The 16933-nt window shown below is 48.1% G+C and overlaps 1 protein-coding gene across 1 annotated transcript; it reads left to right on the top strand.

Moving 5' to 3' along the window:
- The first annotated feature begins 4433 nt into the window (after positions 1-4433).
- On the top strand, positions 4434-16669 carry LOC109945899 (probable LRR receptor-like serine/threonine-protein kinase At3g47570). The gene is made up of 3 exons (XM_020552284.1): positions 4434-4988; positions 8851-8897; positions 16349-16669. Exons 1-3 carry the CDS (start codon positions 4496-4498, stop codon positions 16667-16669), a joined length of 861 nt encoding a protein of 286 aa, XP_020407873.1. The 5' UTR covers positions 4434-4495.
- The last annotated feature ends 264 nt before the right edge of the window (positions 16670-16933 follow it).

Raw genomic sequence — 16933 nt, 5'->3', positions numbered from 1 at the left:
CTTCCATAATACTCGACCTCGTCAAGCCCGGGCGTAAAGACTCCAGAACACGTGGTTTTTCGATTGGGCCGACTTTGGTCGTAGCTTGTTGTGCGAAAACGGTATCCATTGATGTCATACCCAGAAAATTTCCTGACCCTATAGGCAAAGCCATTGGCTACTTGTCTCAACTCGGCACTCATAGACGGCTCTCTTTGGCCCTGCAAGTTCAAACACGCTAGATTGTTATATTATTCGCACGTAAGAGCAATTTGGAATAACAAACTAAGCACGTACCTTATGTTTAAACCAGGAAATGAAATCGGGCAATCCATTTCCCGCACCCTTTCTAAGAAGGGTATCATATTCCTGTGGAGTTGGGTCCCTTGATCGACGCCAGAATTCATGAATAAATTGCTCCATGTATGGCGTCACCTCTTCAAGGTTGGTCAATACATATAGCATGATATGGCGCCACTCTTCATGTCTCAGGGTCTTGGTGGTCGAACCACTCGCGCTTCCGAGTTGCCCTCGAAAAATGCTGAGGTTCGATTCATTGCCGCCATCATTGTAACGAGGGGGTGGATTATGCACGCTCGGCAGTTTGTCACCATAGTAAGTTGTTGTGAAGTTTGACACCTCCTCCAGTATGTATGCCTCTGCAATGGAAGCCTCGATTTTGCATTTATTTCTACATTTCTTTCGGATACTCTTTAGACATCTCTCGATTGGATAGCACCAACGTCCCTGCACGGGCCCCCCCATTCGTGCCTCATATGGGAGATGAATAATCAAATGCTGCATCGGATTGAAGAAGCCGGGTGGAAAGATCTTCTCCAGCTTACACAGTAACACGGGTGCCATCCTTTCCAAGTCTGCAATCATGGTCCGAGCTAACTCTTTTGCACAAAGCTGGCGAAAGAAATAGCTCAACTCTGCAAGCGCTAGCCAGACATGCTCAGGGACATAGCCTCGAACCATCGCCGGAAGAATTCGTTCAATCCATATGTGGAAGTCATGACTCTTCATCCCTAAGACTCGCAGAGTAGATAAGTTCACCCCCCTACTAAGGTTAGCTGCATACCCATCAGGGAACATTAACATCTTGATCCACTGTAGTACTTCCTTCCTCTGGGCCCTGCTCAGGACGAAATCGGCCTTAGGCCTTCTCCATGTCTTACCACCACTAGGCGGCTTCATCTCTTGGTTTGGTCTATCACATAACTCTGCCAGATCCACTCTTGCCTTTACGTTGTCCTTTGACTTATCAGGAATCTCCATAATTGTCGCCCAAAGTGCCTCGACGACATTCTTTTCAGTGTGCATCACGTCAATGTTGTGTGGAAGGAGCAGGTCATCATAATAGGGGAGCCGAGTCAAGCCCGACTTATGTGTCCACATATGTTGCTCACCATATCCCACAAAACCACCTTCTGGGTTGGCCACGAGACCATCTATCTGTTCGCGAACTTCGGCACCAGTCATCATTGCAGGTGGGCGGTCTGTCACCACAACACCTTTCGTAAAGTTCTTGATGTCTTGTCGGAATGCATGGTCAGGAGGGAGAAATTGTCGATGTTTATCGAATGACGAATATTTGCCACCCTTCTTCAACCAAATGAACCTAAGAGCTTCCTTGCAAACTGGGCATGGAAACTTACCGTGAACACACCAGGCGGAAAATAGCCCGTACGCCGGAAAGTCATGCATGGAGTACTGGTACCAAACATGCATTTTGAAGTTTGTCTTCGTAGCTCGGTCGTACGTCCATACCCCTTCCTCCCAAGCACGGACCAATTCATCAATCAAAGGCTCCATGTACACGCCCATTTTATTCCCCGGGTGTCCAGGAATTATCAACGACACGAATATGTTCTGTCTTTGAAAGCATACGCCGGGGGGGAGATTGATGGGGATAACGAACACGGGCCAACATGTGTATGGGGCAGCGGTCATTCCATAGGGATTGAACCCATCTGTGGCCAGCGCAACACGAACATGTCGAGCCTCTTTGGCTTTCTCATGGTGAATGGCATCAAAGTGGGTCCATGCTTCACCATCGGATGCGTGAACCATCTTGTCAGGATTGTATCGTTTGCCTTTTTTGTGCCATGTCATCTGTTTCGCGGATTCCTCTGTCATGTATAGACGCTGGATCCTCGGTATGAACGGAAGGTGGCGTAGGATTGTCACGGGGATGTCGAGCTGCTTCTTCTGTCCATCACCAGAGTCTACCTCCATGAACCTAGACGATTTACACTTCGGACAGTACTTTGCCTCAGTGTGTTCTTTCCTAAATAGGACACAGCCCTTCGGACAAGCATGTATCTGCTCATACGTCATCTTGAGTGCACGAAGGAGTTTCTGTGCCTCGTACATGCTCTTTGGCAGAACGTGATCCTCCGGAAGCAGGCTGCCAATAACTGTCAACAAACCATCGAAGGCGTCTCGACTCATGCTATACTGCGACTTCAACGCCATTATACGCCCAATGGCATCCAGTTGAGAAACCTTTGTCTTGCCGTGAAGGGGTTTCTGTGCCGCGTCAAACATGTCGTAGAATGCCTTTGCGGTCGCCTCTGGCTCGTCCTCCGTACGTCCTTCGGCGAACTGTGCCTCGTGATAGTCGTTCAACATGTCTGCTACCCCGGCATCAGCATCGTAATCCTCGACGCGTTGTCTCACCACCTCCTCTCTCGTGCGATGCGCTTCACCATGGAAGATCCACCGAGTATAGTCCGGCGTAAATCCATTCTTCCAAATATGTTCTACCATGGCCTTCTTTGGTTTTCTTTTCCGGTTGTCACATTTGCTGCACGGACAAGGGACTAGGCTAGCTCCTTTAGCAGCTTCGCCATATGCCCGTTCCACGAAAGCATCGGTCTTCCTAATCCATTCTGGGGTGACATCATTACGTCGAACGCGGCCCGTGTACATCCACTCACGGTCCTCCATCCTCTAACATATATAACCGAGTATAGTTTAATATAGACATGTAATGCATGTACACTACGTTCCTACCTTCTAATAGGTGAGGATAGGTCCTAATCCCACCCGCGGTTGCGTAGATGGAGTTAGTTTCCATGCTCTACTCCGATCCGAGATAGAATTTCGGCAGCACCTCCCCGCTGTTCTCCGGATACACGTCCTGGCAGGGAGAGTGTACTGTCCGGAGAACAACAGGGAGGTGACGCCGAAACTCTTTCTCGGACCGGAGTAGAGCATGGAAACTAACACCATCTACGCAACCGCGGGCTGTCCAAAAAACGTGGACAATTCGAAACTGATACATTTGTAGATATGCAAAGATCTGCATATCTACACCGTATCACTTTCGAACGGGAGACGCCTAACTGGGTTACGTGATCTACGACCATGATGTGGAAATAGAGGTTATACCTAGGGTGGCGGTGGAGTCAGGCTAGTGGGGCTGTGGCGGGTCGGTGCAGTGGCGACGCGACGCGGTGCAGGCAGACCCGCAGCGGCTAGGAAGACAAGTATCTTCTCTGTAAAAAAGAAACACAAGTCTATTAATACAAAAAAAAATCGACAGCACCTCCACTGTACGTTGAGGTTTTTAAAACCTGCAAATAACACTAACAGCACGATGGCTGACATGCACACAGTAACAAAAAATCTCAACTTGCTGCGGCCTACGTTCGACTTGCTGCCTCGACGGACGGCCGGCTCGATCTCGACCGATCGCCGGTCGTCGATCGGAGATCGATGGAGTTCACCACTCCCCCGCCCGCGACCCGGTCGGGCGGCGGAGAGGAGAGGGCGGCTGCTGAGCACAACCAGCACCACCAGCAGCAGCATGCGACGGTGGAGAAGGAGCACATGTTCGACAAGGTGGTGACGCCGAGCGACGTCGGGAAGCTGAACCGGCTGGTGATCCCGAAGCAGCACGCGGAGAAGTACTTCTCGCTGGACGCTCGCGTGGCTGTGGCTGGCCAGCGGGGCTGGCTCGCTACGGCGGCTGGAGGTTTTGTATTGACTATAGAAGGTTGAACTCCATGACCATCAAGAACCGTTTTCCCATGCCCTTGGTGGATGAGATTCTGGATGAGTTGGCAGGAACTCAGTTTTTCACAAGTCTAGACATGACTGCGGGGTATCATCAGATTCGGATGGCAGAGGAGGATGAGGGTAAAACTGCATTCAAAACTCATCATGGATGCGGGGTATCATGAGATTTTGAATTCCTATGAGACAGATGCTGAAGCCCAGGAGTTAATTACTCAGCTGTTGGTGCATAGTCCAAATGAACAAGGGTTTAGCTTGCAGCAAGGTATTGTCAGGAAAGGTGACCAAATTTGGATAGGGTCCAACTCTGCCCTTAGAACCAAACTGATAGCAGCTTTACATGACAGTGCCATGGGGGGGCATTCTGGTATACATGCAACTTATCAGAGAGTCAAGAAACTTTTCTGGTGGAAGGGCCTTCTCGGAGTCTAACCTGGTCGGCAGAGGAAGCTACGGGTCAGTGTACAGATGCAGGTTAAAGGGGCACGGAATGGAGGAGGAGATGGCAGTGAAGGTCTTCGACCTCGAGATGCCAGGCGCGGAGAGGAGCTTCTTGGCCGAGTGCGAAGCGCTGAGGAGCATCCAGCATCGCAACCTTCTCCCCATCAGAACCGCGTGCTCGGCGGTCGACAACAGGGGCGGCATGTTCAAGGCCTTGCTCTACGAGTTCATGCCTAACGGGAGCCTCGACACGTGGTTGCACCCTAGAGCGGCGCCGGCGGCGGGCGAGAAAGCTCCGAAGCGTCTAGGGTTCTCTCAGAGAGTGAACATCATCGTCAACGTAGCCGATGTGCTGGACTATTTGCACCACGAGTGCGGGAGGCCGACTGTTCACTGCGACCTGAAGCCCAGCAACATCCTCCTGGACGACGACCTGAACGCCCTTCTGGGAGATTTCGGCATCGCGAGGTTTTACGCTGACTCCAAGTCAGCACCGTCGCCGGCGGTAGACCCAACTAGTTCCGTCGGTGTGAGAGGGACTAGTGCGCAAACCACAATGAGAATAATCCAGAGAATCATATCCGTAACAAACTCACCTGAATTGTTGCGACTCGCTGACGCTCCGACGAACTCACGCCCCGGCGGTGGCGCGCCGGCGGCCACGGGTTGTCTCAGCGCGGCGGGCGCGGGGAGGCGGCGGCGCGGCGAGCCGGCGGCGCGCGGCGGGCGCGGGCGGGCAAGGCGGGCGCGGGGAGGCGGCGGCGCGGCGAGCCGGCGGCGCGCGGCGGGCGCGGGCGGGCGCGGCGGGCGCGGGGAGGCGGCGGCGCGGGCGGGCGCGGCGGGCGCGGGGAGGCGGCGGCGCGGCGAGCCGGCGGCGTGGGGAGGCACGGGGAGGCGGCGGCGAGCGAACGGCGCAGGCGGCGGCGCGTGACAGAGAGAGTGAGAGGAGAGAAAGAAGGAGAAAGAAGAACGCGCGGGTAGTTTATTTCCTTTCTTTGCCGAGTGCCCGTGATCCGGCACTCGGCAAAGATTTTTTTAAAATATTAAAATATTCTTTGCCGAGTGCCAGATCAGCGGCTCTCGGCAAAGAGTTCTTTGCCGAGTGTCCCCCGTTCCGGCACTCGGCAAAGGTTCTTTACTTCCTCTTTGCCGAGTGTCACACATCTAGCACTCGGCAAAGAAGTCTTTGCCGAGTGTCAGCCCTAGACACTCGGCAAAGTGCATTTGTATTTTTTTTATTTTGTCTCCCAAACTTTTTGTGGTATGTTCCTACACTATGTAGATCTACATGTATCATTTGTGGACAATTTTAACAGAGTTTGAAATAGCTAGTAGATTTAGTTTGTTTATTTGAATTTCTTCGGAAAATTCAAATTTGAACTGCAGGTCACTCGAAACTTGGAAAACCGTGCATGAAAAAATGATATTCATGTTACTTAGCATAAGTTACGACCGATTCCATGAGCGGACCGAAAACTTCGAGCAAAATGCTCACTAAACATGGCCGTGAACTTGCCATCCACATGTTTAAAAATTGTATAAAACACAAACAAAGTCAGAAAATCATGAAACTTGTCCACGTGTCATGATATCATATGTACAGGTTGTGATAAAAAATTGAAAAAATTTCGAGAAAACTATGACGCGCTATGTGTACAAACCTAAGAGATCCACATTGAAACTCTATGATTTCATGTGTAGTTCTCTTAAGTTTCTACACATAGTGTCTCACAACTTTGTCCAAACATTCTCAATTTTTTATCACAACCTGTACATATGATATCATGACACGTGGACAAGTTTCATGATTTTCTGACTTTTGTTTGTGTTTTATACAATTTTTAAACATGTGGATGGCAAGTTCACGGCCATGTTTAGTGAGCATGTTGCTCGACGTTTTTGGTCCGCTCCTGGAATCGGTCGTAACTTATGCTAAGTAACATGAATATCATTTTTTCATGCACGGTTTTCCAAGTTTCGAGTGACCTGCAGTTCAAATCTAAATTTTCCGAAGAAATTCAAATAAACGAACTAAATCTACTAACGATTGAAACTCTGTTAAAATTGTCCACAAATGATACATGTAGGTCTACATAGTGTAGGAACATACCACAAAAAGTTTGGGAGACAAAATAAAAGAAATAAAAATATACTTTGCCGAGTGTCTAGGTATGGCACTCGGCAAAGAGTTCTTTGCCGAGCGTCAACTGGGCGACACTCGGCAAAGAAGGCTCTTTGCCGAGTGCTAACCGTTGGCGCTCGGCAAAGACTGACGGCCGTCAGCTTTGGGACGGCCGCTGACGGCCCTTTGCCGAGAGCCCCGTTTGCCGAGTGTTCGACACTCGGCAAACATGGATTTGCCGAGTGTGGACCTGTACCGAGTGTCCTACTCTCGGTAAAGATGCTCGTTACCGAGAGCCAAGCTTTGCCGAGTGCGGCTCTCGGCAAAGCCGTCTTTGCCGAGTGCCCGAGAAAAGGCACTCGGCAAAGCGGCAGGCACTCGGCAAAGTCTCGGATTCCGGTAGTGTGACCGATGTTTTTTTTCCAGTTTTTCTGTAGTGTTAGTAGAGAAATTTAATTAAGAAATAATACTAAACTTATACGGTTTGAACAGAGGGATTTGTGTCATCTCTCTCAGTAAATTTGTTTCATTATAATATAATGTCTCATCTTATATATACATTTATGTCATCTCTCTTAGTATTCGGTAAATGTAATGTAAATGCCCCTGGGATGCTGCTGAGTTGCTGATGAACTTTTTGTTGATGTGAAAGTGGACCCATACATCTTGTCTTTGCCATCGTCGGATTGAAGAATAGTCATAAGAACTCAGTTGCTACTCTACTGGATAACCAAGTGCAAAGACCTTAACACATGCTGCAAAAAAATGAGGTTTCATGGCCAGTTTTTCTCCATGTGTCCTTTTTTTTCTTTGAATTGTTTTTTTTTTTGAAGAGATGCTTATCCTTGTTCTTTGAATCTTCCCAACACTTCTCCAACTCATATTCAAACAGTACGGCTTGAAATGTAGTGGCCGGTGTGCTTGTGTTCATAGTTTAACAGCCAGCTGAGCACATTGTCATCTGCGTCACTGACAACCAACCATCCACATAATAAATCTGAGGTGCCTCAATTATTGATAGCGTACTTGCTTCCGACACAGTTAGCCACTGATGGGATTTGGGAAACTCAACTGATGCACCATGTCCATGAAAATAAAAGACATTAGCATACCAGATCATCCTAGTCGGTGCCAAGTGGACAGCGCATCATCGTTTTTTTGAGGGCAAGTGGACAGCTTCATCTGCAACGTGCGCACCGAAATCACCATCACCATCATATTGCCAGAATGGCTAGAAAAACTGGAGGAGGTCTCTGGGGCCAATCGTAGACCAAAATCCGCAAGAAAACAACCAGTTGTCCAGCGAAAGCGACACACATGGCCATGGCATGTGAAGTTTCTATAGGATTACATTGGTTAGTTGCTGAACCTTACCACCATTTGTGTCCAGTCATTTGAGGGAAAAGAACGAGACGGTGGCTCACACATCCGTCAGTGATGAAGCTGGAGAATGTGTGGTTTTAGGTATGTTGGCTACTTGTCCACGACGACTCTCTGAGGCAATAATGCTACAATCTTGTAGAAGTTTGAGTGGTTGCAAAGTTGAAGCAGGCTGGTCAGTGAGAACCCAATTGTTCTTGCAGTGTCTCTCACTCCCACATACCTCCTTTCATCCTAACCGAATAGAATTGGTTGCAAAGTTTTTTTTTCTTAAAAAAAGAACTATTTTTTTTTGCTTTATCACCTTTATATTAGAGTTGTTATTAGTACTAGCGTTTGTTATCCGCACGTGTACTGACTGCAAAGTTCCATAGAGGGCAGGGCACCAATAATTCTCTGAAATCTCAGGCTCAGCTCACTGCCGCCGTCCAAATGAGCATGCCGCGACACTCTGCGTTTCTTCCTGTTTCTCCTCATATGCCAAGCACAAGAATAAATGCTAATGCATGTCGTCGGAGTGCTCTAACAGCAAAGCATCCGCGACCACTTTCTTGCTTTTCCTTCTTGACGGCACGAGGTTTTTATATTTTCAGCAAGCTAGCAACTTGACCGTCCTGTTGGGTGTGTCCTCTATAACCGGTCAATAGAGGCCGGATTGGGCTTAAACCAACTATCGTTCCTTTAATCGGGCCCTTGATCGGGAGGGGCCACGCTAACCTCGGTTGGAGCCCCCAGACACACGACGCTATATATACAGGACTAAGGGGTCGCGAGAAAAACTAACGTTAGTACCTCACCCTAAAACCCTAGTTCCCAGAGGCCCCCATCGCCTAAGTGTCGGAGTGTCTGGAAACGCTACAACCTACAACAGCTCGAATTCGATGCGTGCTGTTTCTCTGCAGGGCAACACTATGAAGACGCCAACTGCAACTCTCCAACAACAACAAAGGTATGTTTTCCTATTCCTCTTAGTAGATCAGATCTAATCGTCATCATGATTATACTTCCAGTTACAGATTGGTTTTCTAGGGACTTAGAAATTGATCCTAGGCAGTATAGATTCTAACACATCCTAGCCACATTTTCAGCGTAGTTCGCTACTGTTGGCTCCAAGCCTCCAATTCAGGGCTAAACATCAGGGGTTGTACCGCCAGTGTCGTATGCGGCGGCGCAGACGACACGTAGCACTGGATCAGACGGTCCACGACCTCCCTGCAGGAGCTGTTCCTTCTCTGCGTCGCTCCAGATAGTCCATGCTCTGGGCCGGATGGTCCGCGACAGCGGAGAGCCTTCTTCTTACTCGTAGAAACCTAGATCTTGCCCCCTGGAGGAGAGATCTTAGGGTGTTCCAAGATCGACAGGCCACTCGAGGCGTCCCCAAATGGCGTAGAGTCGTCTAGAGATTAAGATATTAGGTCAAAGAAGAGACCTAAAGACATTCACCCTCCTAGGAGATGGCTAGAGTGGGAGAAACCTCGTCGGGGGTAAGATCCTAGGTCGTCTTTGGGTCGGCAGACCACCCAAGACGGAACTAGCCGACGTAGAGTCCAATGGAGGTGGAGACGGATATGTGGAAAGATACAACTAGAGCTAGGCTACATCTACTACTAAGGCATGAATGATAAAGAATGTAATGGATTGGTTCGATTGGATTATGTTCGGGGGTTCTCAATCAGTCGTACCACTTTATATTTATAGGGGAGGAGGTCTAGACTTGTTACTAGGCGACATCTATCAGAGTCCCATGGATATGTTAGGATAACCACGCATGGGATAAGTAATCTCGCCCGTGTTAATCTGGTCACAGGGGCACAGACCGTTCGGGCCATAGGGCCGGACTGTCCGGACGTGCTCAGGTGCTAAATATGGTGCTCAACACATGCCCCTGCCTTTTGGTGGAGCTTGGTGAACCAAAAGCCCCTGGCACTTATCAGACTCTATCGAAAACAATAGATTCCACAACTTGCCTTATTCCCGAAATATGAACTCTAGCCCGATGTAAGTCATCGACTCTTATGATCAGATAATATAACTATTTGATAAACTCTAATGCACATAGGCCATTTCAAAATACATCCTCTTCGGCCATATCTACCTGATCAACATGTCAATAGACAAAAACTTGTGGTGCCACTAGCCTGAATAAGCAAATTGTTGGGCAAGTAATACGAATTCATCGTCGTACCACCCCTCACTTGAGTAGGACAACACATCAGCGATGAGTAGATTAGGAAGTACCATGAAATCCTTGGAAGTGGATGACGAGACGATCTTGGTTGCACCACATTTTGGGTCGGTTTAGTCAGCCTTTGCTTTTGCATAGACAACCTTTTTGATTTTGTTCGTTTTATTGGCCGGTCATGTGGAACGACCTTCTTCATACAAAAAAGGGGAACGATGGTTATTTTGGTGAAAAAAAATGTTTGTGAAAATCTAGGTAAAGATGAAGAGTTCTCACTCTCATCACCTTGAGCGGGATGATTAGGACCCCTAGGTTTTGGGAGAGCCCCAAGCAGTTGGCTCTGCCAGGTTAGGTGTGAGCATGAAGGATTGTCCCGACTCACATAAGGACCGGGTTGTCATTTTGCAATTACCTAAACTCTCAAAAGTATAACCACTCAAGAGTGTGTGGGCAACCATTTGATCCAAATTTGTATGAGCTGCACCCTAGGGTTATCGGTGGTTGGAGAGCACCAGGAGGAAAAGGAAAGGAACGTTACCGTTCTGGTTTGGGCGAGATGGTGACCTTGTTCCTCTCGGTATGACCGCTAAGGTAAAGCCATGCAACGTAGGAGAGAGCTTCGGTACTCAAATCTCATGACAGTGGGATTGCAGAAACCAGATAAGCGGGTAAAGTGTATGAAGCGCCCCAGATCCTCTGGGACTCAAATGCGACACAATTACTAGTCCCAGGAGGCTAGTAAACACATTTATACAACAAATGATTCCAGATCTGTTTAAACGAGACAAACCTATAAAGGTGGCGATCAACTTTAAGAGTTGGTCCACAACTCGAGACATATCATCAGAGTGGGGTTGAAGCAGCCCGATATACGCAGCGAAGCAAATCAGCGGTCCAATAGCCACAGGCAAGGTTGGGAACATGCGTAACTCTTACCCGATCTCCTTTTTCTGAAAAACAACAAATAAGCAAGGGTGAGTACAAACGTACTCAGCAGCCCAACTTCACCCACGGAATAGGGAAATCAGATATAATGCATGGAATATGTGGAGCTCAGGATATTTTGCAGAAACAACAATATTTTATGCAGGGTTGTTTTGTAAAACATTTTGTATTTTTCAAAGCGCATCCTCTCCCAAAGGAGTAGGAAGTTTTTTAATATTAGAACAAAATCCTCTGGACTAAACCATCCAGGTATCTCAGCAGTTTCCCGCTGGTTTTCATTTTCAAAAACAGCTACTGGACTTCCCGTCCACCATAGCTCACGGCTCAACCGTCGGACCTTTTAAAAACTACATTTCTCAAACGCACCTCTTTTTTTGAAACAAAACACTAATTGCCATACCACACCAGACTCGTCCATTCCTGTGGACACATACTATTCGAATAGGTTTTCAAACTCTGCGCAGAGGTGTACACTTTACCCACTAGTCCGGCTCTGCGATCTTACTGCCATGAGATCTAACACCGAATCTCTTTCTTTCCTCGCACGTCCTAACCTTAACGATTATACTGGAAGGAGTCAGGCCACCGCCATGTCCAAACCGGACAAAACATTCCCCCTCCTTATCCTCCCGGTGCTCCCCAGCCTTCATAACCCTGGGGTTGGACCGTACGAGTTCAGATTGAGTGACTGCCCACACAGTCTAGAGTGGTTGTACTTATCATGAGTACAGGTAGTGAAGGATGACAAACCGGTCCTTATATGAGGGGACAATCCTTCTGCTCACGCCTAAACCAGCTGAGCCATCACCTTAGGCCCTCCCCTAAACCAGGGAGTCCCTGATCATCCCTACTCAAAGGTGATAAGGCTGAAAACCCTTCATCATACACATTTTGAAAAGCATTTTCTTTTTAAAAAACTCACACCTTTTCTCAAATCATTTGTAACAAATATATTAAGGATTGATTGCGGCAAGCGGCTTGGGTGGCCATAATAACTTGTCTCAAAATCATATCATGCATAAAATAACAGGCTGAGGGTTGTGGTTGAAAAATCATAGGTAATTTATGCATCAAAGGGATCCAGTGAGCTTGCCGTGCTTATCCGGCGAAGGGGGAAGGAGAGCTCGTGGAACTGGCTTCTGGCTCCACCGCCTGGCGTAGACTTGCAGATCTGGCCTCCGCGAGACGGCACGAACGCTCCGATAACTATGCAACATGAGCAAGCAAACATACAAACCAGCAAGTATACCAACAAATATTTAGTATAGTGGTCAGAATAGCGATATATGGATGGGTAGAGTCTTGAGTAGAATCTGTGTCATGTGGTGTTGTGATATTACTGGTGGTGGAGCGGAGGTGCTTACCAGGAGGGTGGACTGGAGGCGAAGCGACTTTATGCGTGTAGCCGGAAGAGCGGAGTAACTGAGTGGGTAGGGTGTTTTCCTTGGCTGAGGGTGTTGAGTGTGTGTGGAGAGGGAGAGGGTAGCTGGGTGTATGTGGTGTAGCAAAGTGAAGTTCACTGTTGGTGAGAATAGTGACGAATGAATCATCTGACTTAGTATGAACAGGAGAGTTATATGCAGAATATGGGACAAGAGTATTTTGGGAGTTTTCTGGAATATGGACCATGCTTAAGGGATGACATGGTTGGATAGGGAATAGTTTGATAATAATTTAGAAACAAGAATTATTGGAATCTGAGTTTGGGAGCCTGGTTCGAAGGAATCTCAAAGTTAAGCGTGCTCAACTTGGAGAAACTTGGGATGGGTGACCAGATGGGAAGTTCCCTATTGGAAGGAAAATCACAGTCACCGGAGTTCGTATGACTGGAATATGGGTCTGGCTGGTCTTAGGTGGACTGGACAGCATGATGGATGAGTAGTTGAAATTTGGGGTGATCGGATGATCGATGAATAGTAATGATAAATAGTAACGATGGTGAATAGTGTCGATAAATAGTAATGATGATGAATAGTAACGATGAATAGTAATGGTGAATAGTGATGGTGAATAGTCGTATGAACGAACGATGAATAGGAACTATGAACGAACGGACGAACGATCGAATGATCGGACGGACGAACGATCGGAATTTCGGCAGCATAACGGCAGGACAAAGATTATCTGGAAGAACGATGAATAGGGACTATGAACGAATGATGAACGATGAATAGGAACTATGAATGAATGATGAACGATCGAATGATCGAACGAACGAACGATCGAAATTTCGGCAGCATAACGGCAGGAAAAGATTATTTGGTCGAACGAACGGACGAACGGACAAACGAACAATGAACGATCGGACGAACGAACGAACAAACTAAGAACAGGTGGACGAACGATCGAAGAACGACCGAACGATCCTTGTGCTAGTGTGTGCTTGTGTGGAACATGGAGTGTGTGTGTGTGGGGGGGGGGGAAGAGAGTTGACATGAAATGGCTTGGGGTGGGATGAGAGGAGGCCCTTGCCCCTCTATTTATAGCCATGGTGGGGGATTAGGGGGAGGGATGAGAGGATTAGTGGGAGGATGAGAGGATTAGTGGGAGATTAGCATGTATTTGTCTTGTATAAGTGAGATTAGCTTGTAGAGCTCACCGTATGACACTGGAGGCATACATATACGTATGAGCATGAGAAAAATTATGAATAAAATATTTGTAGGGACTTGAAAAATGATTATGAAGGTATTTCTTAGGAAGAAAATACTTGGAGATATATTGGTGGAATATTTGGGCAATATTTCTAGAAAGAATTTGAGGGGGTCACTGGGGAAATATCTAGACAATATTTCTGGAAAGAATTTGAGGGGGATCACTGGGGAAATATTTGTAGGATATTTGGAGGAGGATTTTGGAGAGAATATAGACCACTATATTTTATTTGCTGATATCAACTCGCAAACAAACATTTTGAAATGAAATTTGAAATTCATTTTGAATTTAGAGCGAGTTTGAGAAATTTTCAAGATTTGAATTTTTGGGATGCTACAAATCTACCCCACTTAAAATGAATCTCGTCCTCGAGATTCGGCTTAGAAGGGTTACGGGTATAGCTTTACTTCAGCTACATATCTTCACTTTGCAGACTCTTCGAGGAGACGGAGCTTACACAAAATCTGGCCTTTGAGGAGCATCTGGTTGCCGATTGCAAACACTGATTCTGGCTACTCAAAGATCATCTTCAGGCTTCTAGCTTTCGCTTGGCACCTAGCTTATTGATGAAGCATCGATGCCAACACGCAAACCTTTCTCTTGCGAACTCCCACATGGATTCCTTCCTTGATTAGTCTTCTGGTGCTTCATCAACGAAACTTGGGTGACCACTTCTCATTCAGAAACTTATAAGCTTCGATGATCTGGTCCTCCACAAGCTTGCTACAAGCCTTCTTCTTTTTCTCCATATCAGGAGCTTTGCTAGAACACTACCCCACTTAGAATGAGGGTAGAACTCTTGAATCTTGGGGATTTGAACTCCTTGAAGTACCTCATAACAAGGGTGTTACATGGCCTTCTTCTGCTGTTGCTGCTTGATCAGGCTGCGGAGAGATGACTAACACGAGGTTGATTCTGGGAAAACCTTCTTCTTATCTTATCTTTACTATTTTCTTTTCTCTTCTCACTGCCTCTTTCTTTCTCTTTGCTCTTCCCACTGGAGGATTCTATCAAAGAGTATTACCATCACACATTGGAGGAAACCAAAGATTATGAACCATGTACAACAGTCTTCAACCCAAGAATCACCAAGCATTGTGATCTCAGGGGCCAGGGAGTGGAAAATGGATTTGCTCGCGATTTGGCAGGGGGGATTTATCATGCGTGTGCTTTGCTTGGGAACTGAGGGAGCTGGTGGGGGGTTTTATAGGCGAGTGGGGGTGCTCGGTTGCAGAGTGGTGGTGATGGAGTAGGTGCTACGCGGCAGCGGGTGCGACAAGGGGAGGGGGGTCTGATGTTGCCGGCGATGATGGTGGTGGTGGGTGCGCTGCAAAGGGGAAGTGGGGCAGTGGTGGTGCGCATGGAGGCGGGCACGCGTGCAGGGGGCACGGGTGAGTGGTGGGGTCAATGACCCTGATGTTTGTGGTATCTGGTTCCAAGAATCTTTGCCTCGCTGTATGGTAATAACTCCTTCTGTCCTCTTTTCCTGTTTACTTTGACTCAGGGGCAGTGCTTTGATTCCCACGGTCGGTCCTTTTGACTGAGCGGCTGGACTGGTTTCTTCTGTAGCTTGTTCCAGGTTTCAAGGGTAAGCTTCCCGGTATCTTCTTGGGCAAGGTGCTTTTCTCTTGAGATGGGTTAAGATGAGAATGGAAGCATAAGGTGAGGATTAGCTCTAATTTGTGATCTATGTTTTTAGAGAAAACCTTTCTTGAAAAGAAAGAAAACACACAAGCTCAGCAATGATAAGCACAAACAAATCAAATGTTTTGAATAAGGGAAGAATAGAGTTTTTCCAAAGCATGGTCTACTCAGATTCGGGGGCTAAGCATAACTACTATTGCTTGGCTCCTGAATTGAGAACTATGCTAAATGCAACTTATGAGCACTAACGTTAAAGCATCACATATGCACTCAAAAAGAGGAAAACATCAAGCGAAATTCATTTTGAAATGCCCTAGGGGGCCACACAATTAGAGTTTTTCAAAACACGCGGCTACACGGTTACCTCTCATACATGCAGGGATCTACCAAAGTGAAGAAAAACTTCACTACCCAATGCACGCAGAGGACTGGGTATAACTAACTCAGATCTGGCAGCTTCTCTTCTGGCAAGGCTGGCGCATAACTTCAATCTGAGATATCTCCTGGATGGGTCAAGAGGGAGCTGATGTTGATGACTTCTTCCGGCGGCGACTGAGATGGCAAGATGGGGTCGAACTCTTCTTCAAGCGCGACTGGCTCTTGTAGCTCCTCAGAGGGCGGCGGTGCTGGTGGGGTGCTTGCAGCTTCTTCTTTGATCTCACGGGACGGTGCTGGTAGGCCTGGGCAAAAAGAACCGGAACCGAGGAACCGGACCGAAATAACCGAGAACCGAAACCGAACTAACCGAACTGAAAGAACCGTTACAAAATTCGGTTCTGGTTTTTTAAGAACCGAAATAAATCAGATAATTTCGGTTCTCCACTCTAAAGAACCGAAAAAACCGGAAAAACCGAAATACAGCCTGGCCCACGTGTCTGGCAGCAGATGAACCCTAAATCCCTAATAGCAATCCAGCACATCACTGATTCACCGTGAGTCCGTGACCCATTGACCCCGTGACCCGTCTCCCCCAGCCGCCCAACCCCACCCTCGTCGGCTCGCCCCCAGGCCCTAGCCAGGCAGCCGCCCAGACCCAGTCCCTAGCCCCCCGGCCGGCCACATCCAGGCCCCACAGCGGTCCGCGCCAACGCCGGCCGCCGCTCCGCGCCCTCGCCGGCTCGCCCCCAGGCCCCAGCGGCCAGCGCGCTGCGCGCCTACTTCCGGACTACCCCAGCCGGCCAGCCCCCAGGCGCCCCGCCGCCCCCACCAGTCCACCACCAGCCGGCACCTGGCAGGCACCAGACACCACCGCACCAGGCAGGCACGGCCGCATCTGTTGCTTCGGAGTTTTTTAACAGCTACTCTGTCTCTAACGGTTACAGTTCGGTTAGAACCGAGGAACCGAACCGAAGAACCGAGAACCGAACTAGTCGGTTCTGGTTTCTTTGTCCTGCTGTTTCGGTTCTAGTTTTTGGAGAACCGAATTCTTTCAAGAACCGAGAAACCAAACCGAACCGAACCGAAGAACCGAACGCCCAGGCCTAGGTGCTGGAATATTCTTCATGGTGAGGGGCTCACACAACTCCGGCGGGGGATCTTGGGAGGACTCGGGGTGCTCT

This window comes from Zea mays, chromosome 4, assembly GCF_902167145.1.
Source record: "Zea mays cultivar B73 chromosome 4, Zm-B73-REFERENCE-NAM-5.0, whole genome shotgun sequence".
Taxonomy (NCBI): Eukaryota; Viridiplantae; Streptophyta; class Magnoliopsida; order Poales; family Poaceae; genus Zea; species Zea mays.
The sequence above is the reverse complement of the archived record's forward strand: the minus strand, read 5'-3'. Positions and strand labels throughout refer to the sequence as shown.